The 22,090-nt window shown below is 36.2% G+C and overlaps 3 protein-coding genes across 6 annotated transcripts; all 3 read left to right on the top strand.

Annotated features, from left to right (window-relative positions):
* Positions 1-1,570: 1,570 nt before the first annotated feature.
* On the top strand, positions 1,571-8,893 carry LOC106174894 (cobalamin binding intrinsic factor). 2 transcript variants are annotated; one of them, XM_013556659.2, is made up of 9 exons: positions 1,571-1,725; positions 4,293-4,491; positions 4,768-5,042; positions 5,715-5,866; positions 6,162-6,237; positions 6,503-6,607; positions 7,067-7,241; positions 7,722-7,843; positions 8,261-8,893. In XM_013556659.2, the coding sequence occupies exons 1-9, from the start codon at positions 1,653-1,655 to the stop codon at positions 8,320-8,322; spliced, it is 1,239 nt and encodes a 412-aa protein (XP_013412113.2). In that variant the 5' UTR covers positions 1,571-1,652; the 3' UTR covers positions 8,323-8,893. The 2 variants fall into 2 exon arrangements, with proteins under 2 accessions (XP_013412113.2, XP_086851663.1); XM_086995537.1 differs by lacking the exon at positions 1,571-1,725 and adding an exon at positions 2,796-2,877.
* Positions 8,894-9,702: 809 nt separating this feature from the next.
* Positions 9,703-15,600, top strand: LOC106174893 (transcobalamin-1-like). Its single transcript, XM_013556658.2, has 9 exons — positions 9,703-9,884; positions 11,282-11,480; positions 11,824-12,098; positions 12,484-12,635; positions 13,116-13,191; positions 13,484-13,588; positions 13,834-14,008; positions 14,290-14,411; positions 14,627-15,600. The coding sequence occupies exons 1-9, from the start codon at positions 9,803-9,805 to the stop codon at positions 14,686-14,688; spliced, it is 1,248 nt and encodes a 415-aa protein (XP_013412112.2). The 5' UTR covers positions 9,703-9,802; the 3' UTR covers positions 14,689-15,600.
* A 412-nt stretch (positions 15,601-16,012) lies between these two features.
* Positions 16,013-20,334, top strand: LOC106174895 (uncharacterized). 3 transcript variants are annotated; one of them, XM_013556660.3, is made up of 8 exons: positions 16,013-16,370; positions 17,042-17,157; positions 17,449-17,515; positions 17,886-18,002; positions 18,438-18,534; positions 18,726-18,814; positions 19,347-19,457; positions 19,862-20,334. In XM_013556660.3, exons 1-8 carry the CDS (start codon positions 16,206-16,208, stop codon positions 20,036-20,038), a joined length of 939 nt encoding a protein of 312 aa, XP_013412114.2. In that variant the 5' UTR covers positions 16,013-16,205; the 3' UTR covers positions 20,039-20,334. The 3 variants fall into 3 exon arrangements, with proteins under 3 accessions (XP_013412114.2, XP_086851665.1, XP_013412115.2); XM_086995539.1 differs by having other exon boundaries at positions 16,201-16,441; positions 17,046-17,157; XM_013556661.2 differs by having other exon boundaries at positions 16,201-16,441.
* The last annotated feature ends 1,756 nt before the right edge of the window (positions 20,335-22,090 follow it).

Here is a 22,090-nt window from a genome sequence, read left to right as displayed (position 1 = left end):
AAGAAATGCCTGCAAAACTGCATAAAGAAAATAACTCTGGGAAACATTTCCCATCTCCATGGACAGCAGACACACTGACATAACTCCAAATGGCAAAAAAATATACTGTCATCAACTCCGCTGTCTTACCGGCATCACTTGAACATGTGCACCCCTCTGTTTGTAAACAAACCACTGCACCACTCACAGTCAGTAGACCCTTCCGCCAGAGGTCTCACGACTGCACTGCACCTGTGCCTGGTCCTGAAAAAAAAACTGGCAGTAGTTAACACCCTACTCTGCTAGTTGATACCAAAATTAACCCTAGCAACACACAAGAAATGCCAGGAAAAAAATGGAAAAAAGCACTCATTTTTTCTCACTGACCTATATTCGTCTATAACAGGTGCTGATTGGTTGATTTGGAGGTTTCTGCCCTGGATGCAGACGATATTTTAAATGAGTGATATCTATTATTTCGGCGGGAAAAAAGATTTTCATGGGGTAAACGACAATTTCCCCATGTATACAAAGTTCATGGACCCGTCCCGACATTCAAAGATAGCCGTTTGTATTTTGAAAAGAACGTGTTTTTTGTACAAAATCTTTTAAGCTCTTCGTATAAAACACGTGGATCTGTTGTAATCAAGGAGTACCTGTTATGTACCACAAAGCAAATTGATAATTTAGAGACTTGTCTAAGTTTACTCCAAACATACAAACGGTTGTTTGCAAACCTACTTTCCTGTCCTGCATTATTGTATGATGCACTAGTAAAACCCTGGAATTTCGTATTAAAACAAAAAATAATGTTGTTAACTAGCCCTTTATTCATTGTATTAAGTGCACTTGTGTCCCTCTTTCCCCTCATTTATTTATTTATTCATAACCTTATATTTTTAAGACATTTATTTTCCATCCATTTATTTGTCTGTGTATTCTCGTGCAACCATATATTTGCGGTTGTCTTAGGCCTGACCTATCGTGCACCTTCAATCAACCCTTCCAACGCGATGCCAATTCCTATTTTGTAAACCGGTTTTGTCTTGATTACCGCTTGATTTTCACCGTCTATTATGTTTTGATCCTGTAATATTGAGCTAATCTGTTCACGAAGCATTCTGTGTTTGATGGCTTGCCAGGGACAAGCGGATGCAGACAACAGGACTGACTCGAATGTCAATATTTTTCCTTTTTAGTTCAAAACATTTCGAGGAAAACTTTTTATATCTGCCCCTGGGAGTCATTTATTTAGAGTCTTCGCAGAAATAACTGGAGAACGGAACTAAATTCTTGGCAGACATGCAAAAGCGACAAGGTTTTTAAGCATTAATAAGGCCCTTATAGGCCTTATTAATGCTTTAAAAAATTTAGTTCCGCAACTGCAAGCGTGTGATAAAATGCAAGAGCCAATAAGGCACTGTTGTACTGAGAAAATAGAGCCCTTTAAATGACACTTTTAAAAAGATCCTGTTTGCGTGTTTTTGACTTCGAAATCAAACGTAAACAGGATCTACCACTCCTGTCATATTATAACACTTTCCTTACGGCTGGCGAGGACGGTTAACTAATTCTCATGCGCAGCTGGGCTGCTCAAACCGGATATTAACACCGGGTATTTAAACTAAAATCCAATCCACTTTCACAAACGCCGTTCTGCTGTTCTGAGTAAAATGGGGTTCTTGGCCAAACTTTGCATGTTTCTCCTTGGTTATCAGTGCAGTTTTGATTTACACACAAGTCTTGGTAAGTGAATCGTTGGACGTTACTCGTATACTGCAAGTGTAGTAGAAGTAGATCAACACGTATTAATGTATATAAAGAACGTAATAATATCTTATATCATCATCGAACATTTGGAACGAGCTATAAGAAAAGTGTCAGGCCGGGCATTTTTTTAACCATTTACAATGTTCAATTTAATGTCAATTGGGTGTATTGGTGCCTATGTTGTATTTAAAAAATGTTTAAGCAGATAAAAAAATAGCCTTGTTATGTCTAATTATAGGCCTATACATTACATGTACATACTAGTATATCTACTGGCAGAATAATTCCCAGTTTTGTTTTATACAGTTGATCACCTGTTGTAAAGTAGAAAATCATCATGAATTTGATTTGGCTTAAATTAAAGTCAGCTTGCTTATAGAGGATCAAGAAAGCAGATGTAGATGAGCACACGTATTCAACACGCAATTTGAAAACGAGGTAAATAAATGAAAAAAAAAAAAACATTCAGATCAACAACAGAAAAAGCACTGTTTGACAAAAGAGAACAAAAACATCTAATCAAAAAAATGAACAGGTACAACTGAACCATGAAGGCGCGTTTGCACATAAGTTGGATTGATTCTGTTGATATTCCCGCCCAGCATTAACTCATTGCTGGGTGCGGCACGCGGTTTTATTCTGTTTTACAAAATAACATTAGCCAAAATTCTGGCCTCATCCCTAAGTCCACAAACACGGTCTGCCTTGAAAAGGATAAAACAGTAGTAGGAGTAGGAGGAGGAGGAGGAGGAGGAGTTGTGATGCTGGTAGTGGTGGCGGTGGCGGCAGCAGGAGGAGGGGGAGTAAATGAAATATGGCGCCTGTTTTATAACGTTAATTTGACCAGTGTTCCAGATCATACTTAAACCAATTGGACTATATACGAAATTCTCTTGAGCTAGTAGACCAATCTTATTTATTTATTTATTTATTTATTTATTTATTTATTTATTTATTTATTTATTTATTTATTTATTTTTTTGGCCTGAAAGGAAAGACCTATGTTCAGGCTTTGGCTGATGCATAGAAGGGTCGCACCGTAAAGGATCGGCTTATTTTGCATGCGAACACGCCTTCACAGTGATTTTTTTTCCTTATTCACTGGTGAGCCTTTGTGGAAATCAACAGGTAGTGTACGTGTTTAGGAGAGAAAAAAGGCTTGGTGATGAGCTGGTTTAATGCGTTATATGACTGCGGCATATGACAGCTGGTTGTTACACTGTCCTTACGACAATACTTTTATTAAACAATATAGAAAGCATTTTTTTCAATTTGCACTTAATATCCTGAAGCAGGTCTTTATCTCCATTGTGCATTGTTTGCTGTATATTACCGACTTAAACATCGCGTGTTTCCCATATATATGTTTAATCGTAGCTGCACTACACAACTGAGATATGATAAATTGACATTACATGTCATTATTTAGTTATTTTTCTTTCAATTCCCCCTTGGCTCTGGTACAATAACCATATGCATAAAGTGTCTAGTTTCTTTAAGCAGGTGAACGTTATATTATATTATATTATATTATATTATATTATATTATATTATATTATATTATATTATATTATATTATATTATATTACAGTTTTAGAACATTTTATTTTGTCTTATGCACCGCATGTGCTGGTGATAAATGAACATATGGTTATAAATAATAGTAAATAGGGCCATGTCAAGAGGTTACAATACAAAACACTTAACTACAACATGATAACTACTGTATACATGAGAGGATTATATCACTTCCTTTTACGCTTGAACCTGACCACTGTATTGACTTGCATACCGACAAATGAGGAAATGAAGCAAAATATTCAAAATTTTCCTTAACAAGTTAAGAGACCCCATGGGAACCTGCTGTGACATATTTATTAAGTAGTCATTATGCCTTTTTATGTGTCAGGCGCTCCTTAAGTAAGAATTAACACCACACGTCGTTATTAAGTTATTTTGTTTTTCATTTCTTCTAAAACGATAAACTTTTAAATCAACTACATGCAGTTAAAAGAATCTCTATCAATGTTGTTTTGGTCACGTGACAGTTTCAAGAAGAAAATAGCATTTTATGTGAAATGAGGACATTGTCATGAAAATTAAAATAAGATAAGGAAATGAACCGAAATATTAAACATTTTCTTGCCAGGTTACATGCCCCACACAGGAACCTGCGGTGGAATTTTTGAATGGGTGCGCTATTATGCGTTTTTATACGTCAGTCACTTCTTATGTCAAAATAAACATTTAATTGGTATACTAGTAGCTCAGGTAAAGCTTGATAAAATTAATACAACAGTACTTGACCCTAATCATTGATATGCGGAATTAATTATTATTCATATTAACATGTTAAAGATTTACCCAAAAACATTTTTCTTTTTATTTCCTTCAATTCTTTGCCATGGTGCTTCTTTTTATTTTAAGCTACAGATTGTGATATGCTACCAGTAGAAACCGCAAACATAAGTGTTAGAGCTATTTTCACACAGTTTCAATCAACTTATGTTTACAACGTCTTCATTTTAACGTTTTATTTTCAGTTACCCACCATGCGAAATTGAAAGGTGTTCGTTGGCTACTGTCTGAACGCACGGATAGCTGGGGCTGGGGGACCCGTAAGGAGGCGGAGGCGGTCATGGCTCTCCAGTTGGTAAACGACAAATGGTACAGGCCATCTAAACCTGGCCCGGCTGCCACCGTCAAGGAAATGAACCTTGACCTCCTGGCAGCTATTAGCAAGTAAGATACGTCACTGTTCAGATAAGTCGTTTTGACAATTCAATTACCCTTGAACGTGTTACAGATTGTACGGTTTCAAATATCTTTATCATTAATGGCCTTATCACTCTGACCCTCACCTTCGGCTGGATCCGTGCTATCAGTAAACTCTCATTCAACTGATGGAGCAATTAATCAACTCAGTACATTTATGCATTTATTTATTACATTTTTACTGATTGTTATCTCATTCTGTCTTACTTTTTAATCAACGCCATTCAACAAACTTATTTCCAGATATCCAAAGCTGGACACTCAAGACTGGTATGGCGGGAAACTTGGCCAGTACGTCAACGCACTCGTGGCCACGTGCCAGGACCCCAGCGACTTCTACGGCCATAACCTGATAGACATACTAAGCGGCCACATGGACGGGTTCCCCAAGTACTACTTCAATCACAACTTCGCGTACAGTTGGGCCGTGCTTGCACTGTGTAATGCAGGGTTGACCGTACAGGAGAAATACATACAGCAATTGACCAAAACACCCGGGAACTACACGTTTGGGGTTGGTACGTTCAGCTTATGCCTTATATTCTGTTGATATTGATTGTTATGGACATTGATGGCCTTAAGTTGAATAAACTATACTATACATGAACACCATATTTTATATTGGTAAAACGCAGCACTGCACATTCGTTTGGGTATGTATTACGTCTGAGAGAACGTCCGAAGAAATGGTGTTTGAAGACTCATATCAATTCACCACATATAATATCTCTAAGAAGTAAAAGAGCTATTATAAAGATGCATCTACGTAGTTCTACTCGGATTAGATATTACTTCTTTATAGTACATGTAGATATTCATAGATGCATCTTTATAATAACTTATTTATTAAGAAATGGTGTTCCAACGATGTTATGAGAATATTTCAATGTGGCTGAAGCTAATGGGTGATGGAAATTTTGGTTTGACACCACTTTTGTCTACCTTTTGAACAACAAAGTATTGCGTCTTATGAATATAGGCTTCTTTGTTCCCGCATATCTTAAAAGCAACTTAAAAGTGCTTAAATAACGAAGTAAGAAGTTCTTGAATTCGTCGCTTCAGCAGCATCATTTGGAAATTAATGATATACATGTAGGTATGGAAGGAATAATTGTAAACTTTATCGCTATTTCTGATATATTATTATACACATTATATATTATTTCATATATGTTTTTTCTATATCAAAGATGAAGCGGCTATGACGGTGATAGCGTTGTCTTGTGTGAGGAACCAAACTGACGTGAAGTCCGCCATTTCTGCTGGAGTGCAGTTTATCCTGGATAACAAGAAACCAGATGGTTCTTTTGGAAATGAATACACCACTGGGTTGGCTGTGCAGGTACCCCACCCCCCACTCCCAAGTAGTATTTCTCATAAAGAGAGAGTGACTGAGATTGTGTTAACAAGGTTGCATATGAATATTGTGATTAGGAAGAGGGCGAAGTTGGTGTTAAAACAAGCTGTCTTGACGGGACAAGTCTGACAACCATATTAACAGTTTTGCGACTGGAAGTTCTTTTTCACTCTTATCTACCATATTGGTCTTGTCGGCCATATTTGAAATAGGAATAAAAAGGCAAACACTCATTTTAATTTTATTTACAGTTTTAATCATTTTATGTATTGGCATGTAGGCTCTGATTGCTGACGATAAACAAACCCGGAGGAAGATTAAAAAAGAGGCACTTCTTCGACTGGTAGAGAAACAAGGTAAACGATTCCTTGTGATGAAAACAAAAAGTCAATGTACAGTCGTTAGTCAATATCAGGATGGCCTATACATATCCTAGGAAAGTAGCATATTGTTTAAAAACAAAAAGTTACAAAATAAAACCGTTTTACTTTAAACAGAGAACTATTCAGAATAATATCATTTGGGTCTTATGCCTATTTGTTTAATCTGAAAAGAATGGTACTGATATATAAATATCCTAGATTCATTACATGAAATGTATTTCAACATGTTTTTATAAAGGCCAGGATGGTTCCTATGACTCTGTGGCAGCAGCAAATCAGATCTTCCCGGCTCTAAACAGGAAATCGTATGCTGACATCGGATCTATCTCTTCCTGCCAACAAGGTGAGCACTGCAAACCATAATTTTGCCAAAATTGTTTTCCCTCAAAAAATTTGATAAGGTTCCCGTAAATTTTCATAATTAGTGTAGATAAGCTATATTGTATATGTCAGTTTCGTTTTCGTTTTTTGCGTGCGTCCATTTACGGCAAAATTCTCTTCTTACTTAATTTTTAAAATTTTTCACATCTGTCACCAACCTATTATCCGGGCCAACACATCAATAACTGTACAGATATACCTGTGCACCCAATGCAAGTCCTATTTCCTGTTCTCAAATCATTTAGGTGTATATTGTTAGAAAAAAAGAATTCTGAGTATGTTCTAATTTTGATTGCGTGCTTGGTTGCTTTTTCGTTGCCTTTTATTTAAAATACAATGTTTGATTTCTGCAGAAAAGTATATTTTGGCAATAGCAACATTGTACTGTATTTTAATACATATTTACTTTCCCTTTTAACAGTGACTACAACTCCTGCGCCGACCACGCCCCCAGCATCATTTTTCACTTTCAGAATCAACGTGATAGCGACGCTGGCGCCACACAACGTCAATGAGTCATTCACCGTGACGGTCCCAGATGGCTCCTCTCTGTTGGATGCTATGGTTGTCCTCCGGGATACGGATTCAAACTTTACGTACGTTTCTGTTGATATTTTGATACTTTTTTTTTTTTTTTTTTGCATTTTTGCTTCTTTTTTTGGATAACCATTTATTAGGATACTAGAATATGATTCGTGGTGATGCATTTATTTCTCATCTATCTAAAGTTGTCCTCCTTAGAAAAGTAAGACAAAAGAGCCGAATATTATCATTATACGTCACAGTTCCATTGACCTCATTTATCTTGAAAACACCACCTTTGGTTTCAAATCCTATTGGTATCGTTACCTCTGTGCCAGCATACCTAAGTTGTCTGTAATTATGAAGATCGCATACGGGCTAGGGGAGGGCCCAACATCTGAACTCTGAATTTTAGAATGATGAAAGGAATAGATTGGATAGAGGAGAGTCAACATCTTTACTCATACATGGTGGTAAATATTAAATAAAGTGTTACACTTATATCTTCCAATTTATCTCATTCCTGAGCTATGTGGTTGCCTTCATTCATTCAGGTTCACAAGTAAAGAGTCGTCCTTCGGTACCTCTATCAGCAGCATCCAGGGGATAGCGTCCGACCCAGAAGCTAGGACCTACTGGCGTTCTGCCGTGGCCCCTGATACTGCTCTCACTACAAGTAAGTCACGTGGTGCATAGTGCATGGATTTTTTTGGGTTCCATGATATGCGTGTGTTTTTTACTGTTTGAAGTCGTCGATCCCTACATACAATATATATATATATATATATATATATATATATATATATATATATATATATATATATATATATATATCACGGAGAATATAGTCGATTCACTTTGGAAAAGTGCTCTACCCATGGTGACGGACCATGGGGAGCTGGTCTTCTTTATATAATAATATTACTGGTCTTCTCTCTCTCTCTCTCTCTCTCTCTCTCTCTCTCTATATATATATATATATATATATATATATATATATATATATATATATGGCATTAAGAGACAGGAATTAACTGCTGCTTACATTATTATTATTATTATTATTATTATTATTACGTTTATTTTCTTTCAGGCGTTGATGGCTTCTTCCCTACCGCGGGAATGACGGTGATTTTCAGCTTGTCGACTTACTGAGATCATTGCCACAGAATGGGGAATCAATTTCGACAAAGCCCATATGTCGTTAGAAGCTGTAAAATTGATCGTTAAGAATGAAGGAACAATACCTTTGAAATGCATGCGAATATTTATTCAGAATTGCAACTGATTTGTGCACATATGTATACTTCAATTATATTGACTCTATAGAAGTGTTAGAAATAGTGAAAGAGATATTGGTAATGTATACACATTTATTTGAGATTTGCAAAAATGATTGTTGAAAAGTGCATGGCAATTTGAGAGATTTTATGTCAACCAAAGTTTTATAATCAGATCTCGTTAACATGACACATTCCGATCGAATAATGCAACTTAAATTCAGTGCAAAAGTCAGTCCTGTTCAAAACTATAGCTTGCTGTTCTCATTAACGATGCACGTACCGTATATCAATGAAAAAATAACATGAAATTAACGATATATGAAATCGTTCTAACAAAGTGATGAATTCTCTCTGACATTTATGCTCATAATTATGTATAATGATATTTCCAATGGTGAATTTGAACCAGAAAAAAATAATAAAATCAGACAGCTGAAAAGCTTTGTTGTCTTCCCGTGTGCTTTTGTCAAACAATTGCAGGGACAGTGTTAATTTTTTTAAATCAAATTTGGTCGTTGGAGTAGAGAAAAATAAGCAGAAAAACAAGTAAACGGAGTTCACATTTAACATTGACAGATGCCACCAAACAACGAACCAAAATCATTTATATTCTGAAAAGTTTGGTGTTTTATCTAAATGTTTTGGGTATCTGGATAAAGTCCAGAAGGTTTATGAGCAGCTATTTTCACCCTTCTTTTCTTAAGACAGCCTGAATTATTCATTTTGAACCCTAAATCACTACTCGTAAAAGACGAGCTTTATACAGCACCTATAGATCATAGGGTTAATACGGTACCTCGTGCAAATAAAATACAGGTCTCGTCAAGAAAATTTCTCAATTAAATTGCAAATGAAGCATTTTGTGTCATAAAATAACTCCTATTTGAATGCTTTTTAAGTGCTTAGTCAAGTTTATATCCAAAATAACAATTTTTTGTCGCTTGCATAATTATGGTCTGCCTTTCAAACCATTACCCAAACATGTTTTCGAACCAATCGTCTCCTTAGGGCTCATTCCCTATGAAACTATCGGTCTACGTAGATCGATTAAACTCCGCAAGGACTATCGCTGAATCCAACCAGATTAACAGATTAACATGCTTCTTCTTGTTAAAACTTACCACCAGTTCTTCTTTTGATCTATTTGCATTCAGCTAGAGTCCACTCGGAGTAGGATCGATATAAGTAAACCGATAGTTTCATCGAGAATGAGCCCTTATTAACAGCCATGGGCATACATCAACTCTACCTGCCATCTCTAATTCGTAAAGGGTGCGGCGGCCGTGGTATAAAGCGTATATAAAGACAGCACGAAGCCGTCTATCTCATAGCAAAAGGATATACAGAACAAGATGGGATTACTTAAGCTTGCTGCACTGGGTCTGCTGCTGTTGGCGTGTCAGTGTCACGGCTGTGACATAGATACTCATTACGGTAAAGTAGACTTTTGCAATTGTCTTTAGATAGATTTTGCGTAACGAATGAAAGAATTACACACGCGCGTGCAAACGCACCCGCTCACAAACACGCTCACAAACCGCTCACAAACACCCATCCGATATCGCAACCAACGCTACCGGCGCTGGGGATCTGGAGTAAGATACTTGATAAAACAACTGCCGTTTTAAAAAGCGGATGATTTTCTGAAATTAAAGTTTTTTAAAAAGTATATAATAATGCTCTCTGTTGAATTACACATTTACTATGATATTGCTACATGTACACAACCGTTCGAACGGTATAAAAGTGGCTGCTTTCAGAAGCCAAATCTATAATAAAGAGAAAAAAGGATAAACAACTTGAAATGAATACAAAAATATGGTGATTGACACACATTGCGAAACTGACATTCTGGATAATGCCGCGATTTAATCAGCACAAGATTAAATAGAATGTAAACTTGTATGTGTAATGATTGAAGCGGTGGTTTTGCTATATAACAAATCTAACTAAACTGCGCCCGAACACTTGAAGTATGTGGCAAGTGAAAAAGGCTGGAAATGGTTGAACACATACTGCCGATCGTCGATCTCGTTTTAGACGATTCTAAACGGTTTTATTAGTTAAATGGAGCTGACCTATACAAAATCATTGACGTGCAATCCAAGAAGGAAGCTAATTCACAATGGCTTAATCGTTCTTAGGATTTTAGAGCCAATAAAAAACGGCTTTCAGTTAGAGTTTAGTTTTCTATACAGTGAATTTAGCTACGTTTATTATCTTTAAATCATTTTATTAGAATTGGAAAACAAGTAGACTACTTCATCGTGTAGGCTTCAGTCATGTGATTCAACCATAAGCATCTGATCTAATTTAGATTTGTTTCCGCAATTAATCAAAACAAGCACCTCTAGTACGTATAATCTCGTGACTTCGCACATCAAATAAAGTAACCAAAACCTGAATCGTTTACGTTGTTATGTTCAGTTAACTCTTGAATAAAAATATGGCTCTTAAATCTTTCGCCTTAACAAAACCTCTCAGCAGCGAATTAATATCCTCTACATGTTCCAGCGCCACAGAGATTTTTTTCACTTCATGCTCACAAATATGCCTATGTTTAATTCTGTGCACATATTGCAATGAGGATTTTTGTAAACAAACAGCCAATATAAAGATGGAGAGTATTGAATTAACTACAAATAGAGGAAATGAATAGAAATATGATTCTTTAATTTTTTTCTAATGATTTTTGTCAATCCATTTATTTATCTACTTGATAATTTATGTTTGTGTAATTCAACATTCTTTCTACCTGTCAACGAACTCACAGAAATACTACACGTCTTTTCAAACTGCCGTAAGTTCTTGAGATTATATTATCATTCTAGGCATTCAACAAGCTAAAGTAAAAGGCGTAATTTGGCTTTTGTCTCAGCGCACGGAGAGCTGGGGCTGGGGGACCCGTAAGGAGGCGGAGGCGGTCATGGCTCTCCAGTTGGTCCTTAATGTTTGGTACAAGCCATACCTGCCAGGTCCTGCCGCCACCGTCAAGGAAATGAACCTTGACCTCTTGGCAGCTATTAGCAAGTAAGATGTTATCACCTGCATTTTTACTTTCAACCTACCATTACCTTTCACATAACACTTGTTTAATTTTTTTTCTTAATTCATCATTTGTTCTTCGTTTTAGCTACATCGAATTATACAATGGGGACATGGAAGAAAATTGACTCTCTGAAGCTAAACACTTTGAAATGTAGTATTTCATATATTTAAGAAAGTCTTGTATTTTAAAGGTGTATGCGTGTGTTGACACATTATTTTATAATTTTGGGGGCCCATATAGGGCTTTTTATTTGCTAATTTTGTTTATTTAAGGTGGCGTCTTCATGAGATTCCCCTTCTTAAATTATTCATATATTCTCTTAAGATATCCAGACTTGGACACACGGAACTGGTATGGCGGGAAACTTGCACATTACATCAACGGCCTCGTGGCCACGTGCCAGGACCCAAGCGACTTCTACGGCCATGACCTTCTCACCATGCTTCAAGGTCACATGGACGGGTTCCCCAAGCACTACTTCAATCACAACTTCGCGTACAGTTGGGCCGTGCTTGCACTGTGTAATGCAGGGTTGACCGTACAGGAGACGTACATACAGCAGTTGACCAAATCACCCGGGAACTACACGTTTGGCGTAGGTATGTAGAACAACAAAATTGACATCATCGCTCTCTGAATATTCTGAATGTATTCGAAAGTGGGTTGGGTTATTCATTTTTCTAAACCTCCACCCGAAAAAGATAAATAGATAAATTATATTATACAAAGAGAGAGAGAGAGAGTGAGAGAGAGATTACATGTACCGTACATACGCACTTATACAGAGAAACACCTACAGGTGCATTTATCAGGGGTCCTTTTATCAAATTTCCCTAACAAACCTCATGTCGCTTTATCCTTATCTGCCAATATTTTGTTAGTTGGAAGGATAATAAACAGAGACTTAGCTATGTTTTTAAGTTAATTTAAGATTCACTAATGACGTTATCCTTTGTTTTCTTATTCTAATTTATCAAATGAAAGATGAGGCGGCTATGACGGTGATAGCCTTATCTTGTGTGAGGAACCAAACCGACGTGAAGTCCGCCATTTCTGCTGGAGTACAGTTTATACTTGATAACAAGAAACCAGATGGTTCTTTTGGAAATGAATACAGCACTGGGTTGGCTGTGCAGGTAAACTCTAATGCTGAGATCTATTTATTTTCTAATTATTGAAGAAATTTAAAAGAAATTATGTTATATATGCCTGGTATCGTTGTTCATGAAATATGAGTAGATACCTGAGATACCCAGTATTTAGTGCACGATTTCTTATAAATATTCACAGATAAATTACAAATATTATCATAAAAAAAAATACGATAAGAGATAAAAGTTGAGAGGTACAGAATTTGTGTGTGCTTATTGATGATACTCAATTCGGGTTTGGCAACTTCGCTCTTCGTCACCCCTGCCATTTTGGTTTTGCTGGCCATCTTGAAAATGCTTTAAATAAGAATTTTGCTTTCTTTCATCAAAATGAAAGTTTTAGACTTCAAGGATTGTACCGTGTATAAGTCATTCCATTTGCGCCAACTACACCTAATTCGATAGCTATTAGGTACATGTACACATGTGCAAATATGTCATTAAAAGCTAAATCAACTCTTTCAGGCTCTCTATGCCGACGACAAAGAGAGCAGATTGGACATCAAGAAAGATGCTCTCCTCTACCTGGTATCATTGCAAGGTAAACTGTAACATGCCAGTATACAGTTTGTTAGAACGTAATAAACGCATTCTTGAAAAAGGGTCGTAGTCAATAGAATTATAAAGATGTTTAACAAAAATAAAAAATAATAATGAGCTATCTATTTGAACCAGAAAAAAATAATAAAGAAGATCTATTGACATTAAATTTGAAAATCCCATTCTGAAAAGGGCAAAATAATGAAATGAAAATATAGTTATAGTAGGTCTATGGTTGATTTTTTTTTCAATAATCAATTTGTTGAAATTTCAAATATCGGTAAATTGTTAAGGTGAGGACGGCTCCTATGACTCAGTAGCGGCAGCCAATCAAGTGTTTCCGGCGTTGAACCAGAAATCATATGCTGACATAGGCGACATTACTTCCTGCCAAGTAGGTAAGACCTGTATTCAGCGTTCCAGCGAAATCCCACAGTAGTAGGTCATTAAAGTATCTACTAGTAAATCTCCTTTACTTACTGCCTATTCGACGTTTGTGCAAACTGTCGATGATATGTATATATCACAAATCATCGACAGTTTGCAGTTTTATCTTTTTTGTTTCTTAATTGCACCTAAATGTACCTCTGTATACTGCAGAATAACACCAAGAACAAATAATTTCATTTTCACTTTCTCTCAGTGACTACAACTCCCGCCCCCACCACACCGCCAACGTCATTTTTCACGTTCACAATCATCGTGATAGCGACGTTGGCGCCACACAACGTCAGTGACACCTTTAACGTGACGGTACCAGATGGCTCCTCCCTGTTGGACGCCATGGTCATCCTCCGGAATACGGATCCAAATTTTACGTAAGTTCAAGATGTGCACACGTTCACGTCTGCTTGTATTGACTCTTAATTGTTGCTTTGCCCCACTGGATTCAATGATATATTCAGGTTGTGTCATCTGTTGTTTGAAGAATCTATGATTATATTTGAAAAAAAAATAATACATTATTAAACAGTACAGCTGCCATGCCACCATCATGCATAAATGCGTTTCAACCAGACTTGGACGCCACTGAAATATCGGATAGCTGATGTTGCTTGAAGAATTTATTGTTGTGATTTTTTTTTTTTTTTTTGGCCAGGTTCACGAGCGAGGAGAAGTCCTGGGGCACCTCCATCACCAGTATCCAGGGGATAGCGTCCGACCCAGACGCTAGAACGTACTGGAGCCCAGCCGTGGCCCCTAACGCTACCCTCACTACAAGTAAGTGGTCAATGGTGCTTGGTCAGTCTGGGTTTCAGAACATTGGAAACTCGTCTCTCTACTATCAACATGTCTTTGTTGTTTTCAGCAACACCCTTATAGTTTCAGCTTCGTTCTAAGTTCTTGCATCTGAACGCATAGTCAATTCTTACAATCAAATCTAACAGTGCTTTATATATATAAATTATAAGGAAAATATATTTATTTTCTGCCAGGTGTTGATGGTTTCTATCCAACCGACGGAATGACCGTGATATTTCGCTATTCTACGTATTGAGAGGGTGTGGACGTAAAAGACGACATTTCTAATGGAGCCATGCTGAAGATGATTCAGCGACAGCAAGACACTTGTATTGGACTAAACAAATATAGTCATTGTAACAATTTAGTTAGTTCAAAGCTATGCTGCTATTAGTAGTTTTGCATACACTAATCCTTGGTGAGCTCCCCTCTCCCTCCTGTCTTGATATGCAAGAACCAGCAACCCATTTACCCGTAAAATGTTTTATTACCTCCGCCAAGGAGGTTATGTTTTCACCCCTGTGAAATTTTCAGAAGTGGGCCAAGAAAGAGATGGTTATTTTGTGGTGGTGATCTGGATCAATAATAAATCAATAATTAATAATCAATGATAAAAAAAAAAAGTTATGGACCGATTTTGATGAAATTTTCAGGAACAGTCAGAAGTGATCCAAGGAACAGATGATTAGTTTTTGGTGGGGATCCGGATCAATAATCAATCAATAATCAAAAATATAGAAAATTTAGGGGTGAAACGGCATTGGATGGAGACTTTGCTGCCTTGGCGGAGGTCTGCGCTCTCTGAGTGCTTTAATTTCTAGTTAAATACTAGTATGTGAACGATGGCTGGTGAGATTTCTTTAAAGATGAATGGTCTGTAATTTATGCGTAAACTTTAGTTAATTTTACCTTCAAGAGTAAATGGTATGAGAAAGTGGCTGAGTAAATTTACGCGAGGCTATATTATTTTAGTACATTTAATTTCATCCAAAACTTGTAACATTGAATTAATTATCAGCAGGGCCTACTTAATGAATACTTTAAAATTGTCAAATGAAATTGTAAGTTGTCCCAGCTAACAAGCTTCTTCTTTGATGGCATTATAAATAGGCCTACTTGTAATTCCTAGGTTGAAAATAAATTGGAATAAATAAATTGCCTTGTAGAATCTGTTTTTGTCACAGTCGTTGCTTATAAAAAATATGAGCCATAGGGCCTATATATGCATGACTTTTATAATTATTTTTCAAAAAAAAAAAAAAAAAAAAAAAATCAGTGAGATATTTTTGGTGCAGTATAGTAGGACTTTTCATAAAACATATCAGTATCTTAATTTGATTCAATATGTCTTACCAATTTTCTGACAATTTCAAATATAAGGCTCCATTTTAATCATCTGAAATAGAGTGGAACACGTAGGCCTACCAGTAGGCCTACATGTACACTGTACGTAGCTGTAGGCCTATATATAACTATACTAGGCCTACAAATGTAGTTTTTAAACATGAATAATCACAAAAACTCTGTAATAATAATAATAATAATAATAATAATAATAATAATAATAATAATAAAAAATAAATTGATTGAGTCATATCGATCGACCTGACTTAATGGTGTTTAGTGAGATTACCTTGTGCACTCTTCAGTTGGTGGAGGTACGATCTTCACCTTCATGCCACTTTTCGTGAACTTTGAAGTACTTGTACTTAATATTTACTTTCTTGAGTTTTTGATTGATGCGATTTTTACTTTGAACTCTGCCCAAGTATCATGACCACCATCGTCGGAATCCCCGTAGTGGACTTCTCTCCCTGTAGCTCACAAAACTCGGAAGTATCAGACGAAAGTCTGAAGAAAGTCGGCAGCGAAATTTGCAAGGCGTTTACTGAAGTTGGTTTTGTGTACATAAGGGGCCATGGTATACCCGGAGAACAGGTGCGTAATGATGGTCTCGTCCTACTACGTGGTGCAACTACTTGGTGCCGGGATTTTCAGCCACTTAAAAGGTTTGCATCAACTACCATATTGTACTTGTACTAGTACATGTAAGCTAGTGTACCTCTTTTGAACCAATAAAAATATAATGATTAATTTTAAAACCAGCTAAATAAAATAAAATAAAATTGATTGAAAAAAAAAACAAAAAAAAAACGGGGAATTGATTGTACAATGGCTTTTACATCCACTTAGAAATGTATCGGTTTTTATGGATTTAGGGACAGTTGGCATTAAACAAATTTAAAGGTACACTCCTTGAGGTTTAGTAAATCATTTTCCTGCCAAAATTAATTATTTTCTTGGGAAAGTAAGCAATTTTTTTCGTACTCACGAATCATTTATGTATACTTCTCTGTGCTTGGATTCAACCTTTTATAAAATTTATAAAGGTTGATTTTAGCAGATTTGGCCAGTCATTATAACAGCAACCATTTGAGCCAAAAGCACTAAATTAATGGAAATATCAACATCAGGTATGCTCAAGAATAAAAATCAAGGGGTTAAATCATTTGAAGTTAGAAGCTGTGTATGGCAAAAATGAGCATTTTAGAGATTTTCAAACCCAGTGTACCTTTAAGCAGAGCCATGATGACTTTCTCTCATTTCAGATAGAAAGGTTTTTCCAAACAACACAATCATTTTTTTATTTACCTGGAGAAGTAAAAAGCAGGTATGCGATGAGGAAGGGGGAGTATCATGGTTTTGCTGCCACAGAGACAGAGAGGTGAGTTTTATTTATTCATTTATTTTTTTTTTTTGTTTAGTTAGTTAGTAAGTTGGTGAGCTATTTTTCCACAGTTAATTTTATTTCTAGGTTTTTTTTTTATTAACATTATTTTCACCCTGAGTAAAGCTTACATACTAGTAGTAATAGCACAGTCATGTACTAGTTCCTTTATGTCAGGGAGCACAGAGTTGGGAAATAATTTGTAATTAATAGTATTAAGGGAAGAGGCAATTTGTGAATGCTTGATAGCTGTGTAACTTTTATATATAAATGTGTTTTCTCATTCAGATTAAATCCAGACAGGCCGCAGGACTTCAAAGAAACTATGAACTACCTCCCAGGTTGCCCTATAAAGGTATCTAGACGCCGCGGTGGTGGATCTGGGGGGTGGGGGGTCGTCCTCTTTATCCCTAAAATACAGGTGGGGGGGGGTGCTCTACTACATGTACCATTTTTGGGTAACAGCTGTATTTGAAGGCTTTCTTTCATCAACATGTTAAAGAAGTTGTGAAAAAAAAGAGAAAAAAAGTTACGGTAAAAGGTCTACTTTTTCAGAGAAAAAAAAAATCTGTGTTCATGTTCTGTTCTGACAGGTTATTCATACTAGTATGTATGATCAAGTTTAGAATTTTGAGCTGTTAAAAAAAATATCCATCTTTATTGAATGAGAAAAATGCGAATTTATATGATAGAAAACTATTTATTTTAAAAAAGCTGTCTTTCAGGACTGGCCTGTAACGGAAGTACCACAATTTGTCAAAGACTACCAAAACTTCTTTGACACATGCAGCCATCTTGGTCACCGTGTCCTGCAGTCCATAGTGGCAGGTTTAGGTCTTCAAGTAAGTGCATACAACATGCTAGAGAAACAAATGAGGCATAAATCACTGAGGAGGTTTTGACACATGTCCTCAAGACCATAGCAGCTGAGTTACATGTACAGAATTGTTTACAGTATGTATAAGTTGTTAATAATGATAAGCTATTGAGATTATAATTATGTATTGTCAAAATAAAAAAAAAATACTGGGTTCTCGGGAAATAAAGGAGTGCATGTAACTAGATTTTACATGGTTACACAGAGCAGATGGTGAGGCCCTGTTATTTATTGTAATTAAAATTATATGTATTCATTTTAGTATGTATTCTCATGGCAGAATTATGAAGAAAAATCCTTTTTTGTGCATATACTTTATGTACACTGTAGCATGCAGTTCTGTATAAATTTTTATTATCAGCAAAACATGACATTTATTTTGACTCTTTTTTTTTCATAGGAAATGAAGTCATTTCAGAAGTTTCACCAGTTTTTGGGACAACCTGGTAATTTGACTGCTCTGAGGACCCTCCATTACCCCCCTGTCAATGACACTGGTAATTATAAAATAACTTCACTACCCTGATGTCAATGCTACTGGTACTTATATGAGAAGATCACAGTCTACTTGAGAGAGAGAGAGAGAGAGAGAGAGAGAGAGAGAGAGAGAGAGAGAGAGAGAGAAAGAGAGAGGGTGTGTGTTTGAAAATAAATTAAATTTTGTAATCAAGATTTTCATCTCTTTCAGAGTTAAAGGCAGGTCAGTTACGGCTGGGAGAACATTCAGACTATGGCTCCATTACTCTTCTCTTTCAAGATGATGTTGGAGGTCTAGAGGTGAGAAAATGAAACTGAAAGTGTCATTTTTTCACCCCAAATTACTTGGATGGAGGACTGGCAGTTTAAATGGGATATTCCCCATTCTTTGTCCTTTCCAGAAAACAATTTAGTCCTTATTTAGAAGTTATTATGTGCCCCAGGATAATATTCTCATTTTAATAGTTTAGAGTTCCATGTGAAAGGTACTGTGTATGTTCTATTTGTACCATGTTTTTCCTTGACTGTTAATAGAATTTCATCACAACTTGTCAGAACTGAAGACCCCAAAGGTAAAGATATCATATTACCCAACAGTGTAATACTTCTTCTGGTATATACTAGGATCTGTAGCTTAACCTCTATGAGGGCCACATGGAGAATGTTTTTCACCAGATATTTCCAGATCTTTCTCTGGGTATTTACTCACTGTACACATTTCTATTCTCTGAGAGTTTTTGCACAGCGAGTAAGTCTGGGCTCTGGTAAAAGATTGTTGACAAAAGACTACTGTCCATGCACTGGTATATGAGACTGTCTTGTTCTTCTTTAGGTGGAGGGTATAAACGGACAGTGGATCCCTGCCACGCCCATTCCTGGCACCATCATTGTAAATGTCGGAGACATGCTGATGAGAATGACTGCTGGGAAACTGAAGTCTAATGTAGGTTTGAAAAACTGTCAGTTTGCTGGTTTTATTTAATTCAACTTCACAGTAACTATCATTGTTTCAGATACAGAACTGCTACAAACAATTTATTGTCTCCCCCCAAATCGAAGCTTGTATCATCACTAGGACATGAAATTAACTACAATGTAGACTTCTGAATAGTTATTAAGGACTGAAGTATATGTATACACAACTTAATTTATTATTTTTTTTGTTTTGTTTTGATGCTTTCCTTAAGGAGTTGACCTATAACATCGATCCGCCGGCTGGTACCATCATGAATTTTAAAAATAAAAATATAATTGCATTTTTTAAAAATATCTGAGAAATATTAAAATCAGATGGAATGATTGAAACTTGAGTTTGGCTACCAGAGTACATTGTTTTTTTTTCTCCAGAGACACAAAGTAGTGGTGCCTGAAGAAGAAGTAAGGAGGAAGATCCCCAGGTTCTCGGCAGCTTTCTTCATGATGACTGACCAGGAGGCCGTAATTTCACCTCTAGATGGCAGCACATCCTATGCCCCACTGACTATGGGGGAATATATTAATATGAAATTTGCTGAAACTTACTAAGCTCGAAGGATTGATTTTAGTCATGTAATTTAAATGGAGTTACAGTAATCATTTTTCCTTCAAGCTACACATCATTACTACTAGTAAAACTTGTTATTGGTTATTGTATTTAAAATGTATTTTGCTGTATTTCTTGTACAGTTCTTCATTTATGTTTGGAAAATTAATGCTTTTCATGTTTTTATCTGGTAACTACCGGTAAATACAGAGGACCATGCATGCCCATGGACATTTTAAATTTTTTAATTTCAATAAATTTATTTAAGATGATCAATAAATTGAATAGTTTCAAGTGAGGGTGCTACTGTTTTATTTCAAGATTTGTTTATATTTGAAGGAAATGTGTACAAACTGACTTCTAAAAGATTTATATGTACAAACTGACTTTGAAAAGAATTTCGGTACATAAGAATTGGCATCTAAAAAATTTCAGTATATGACAGTGGACACCAAAAAGAATTTCAGTATAAATTAATTTAAGAGTGATTTTAATTATGTCTATGAGAAGCATGTTTACATCCTCAAGCACTCCTACGACTCTAAAGTAAAAAAAAATGCCATAATAACATTCATAATCGAAGTTGCCGTTTATGGTCTTCACTTCTGCGAGTGAGGGAATTAACGGTTCCAACAATGATTTTATTGCACGAAGGTAAAAGTTCTAATTGGTCTGTCTGTCCGCATCGTCGCATTCACTGTCCCCGTCACTGTTGCTGTCCAACTCATGACATTTGCCCCATAACTTCCAAATCATAATTTTTTTTTTTCCTTTAAATTCACCGAGTGGTTTTGTTTGGTAAATAGGCAGGATGCTTTTGAAAATCAGCATGATCGGTTTACATGCATGGTAATTATTCTGTTTTTTTCACAATTTTGGTGATTTTGCCCCATAACTGCCAAACTGTATATTTGTTTTACTTTAAATTTTCTGAGTAGCTTTGTTTGGTAAAGAGGCAAATTACTTTCGAAGATCAGCATTATCAGTTTACATTTATGGTAAATTTTTTTTTTTTTTTTTTGGGGGGGGGGGGGAGGGGGGGTTCACAAGTAAGAATTGGCGGCTTTAATATCCCATGGAACTGAATCACTTACTAGTTTTTCAATGTCCATGTTACCTGTAGTACATGATGTAAGAGGGTAAGAATGATTATGCTGCTTTAGAGCATTATGTAAAAGTGCATCAAAATTGGCCAAAACAATATTTGGTGCATTTTTTTCTGTGTAATGTCTGAACATTTGTCAGTTTTGCAGCTTTGTTTTCTGTATGGTGTCTGTATATTTACCAGCTTTGCGGTCTACTTTTTGTTTTTGATATAAATCATAAAATTTGATTTGGCATTTGTGTCTCTATGTTTGAGCCCTACGGCTATAAAATATGCACAGTACGTATTAGGTACAATCCAATTGTTCATTTTGTGAGTAAATGTACATGTATGCATCCAGTAATTTAATGTGCAATGATGAAAGTGAATATTTGTTTGCTGTGTATTCCCATTGCCATGATAGCTACCCTTTATTGGGTGGTGAGTGAAAGTAGCAGGTTTGAGACAAACACCGCATCCCTTGTAAAAGGTAAGGACCACATTCTCTCTCTCTCACTCTCTCTCTCTCTCTCTCTCACACACACACACACACACACTCTCACACACACTCTTTCTCTCTCTCACACACACACACACTCTCTCTCTCTCTCTGTCTCTCTCTCTCTCACACACTCTCTCACAAACTCTCTCTCTCTCTCTCTCTCTCTCTGGGAACACACACATTGGAGCACCACGTTCTGCTTTCTTTCTCAGCACACACCAAGCACACACGAATATTCTCTCTCTCTCTCTCTCTCTCTCTCTCTCAGACACACACACACACACACACACACATCTGGCTGGTGCCATGGTAATCCCTTCTTTTTTAATTTTTTATTTGAGTTTTGCAGGTATAAATTGACCGACGTCAGAATGTGACTTGAATTTAATTTGTACTCATTTCTTTCTTTTTTTGTTAAACTTGGACCAAAAATGATTTCAGCTGAACGAAATGCAATGTGAAATCTGA

The sequence above is a fragment of the Lingula anatina genome, chromosome 9 (genome assembly GCF_051362555.1).
Source record: "Lingula anatina isolate TDL-2025a chromosome 9, LinAna3.0, whole genome shotgun sequence".
Taxonomy (NCBI): Eukaryota; Metazoa; Brachiopoda; class Lingulata; order Lingulida; family Lingulidae; genus Lingula; species Lingula anatina.
Note: the sequence above shows the minus strand (reverse complement) of the source record. Positions and strands in the feature narration are given on the sequence as shown.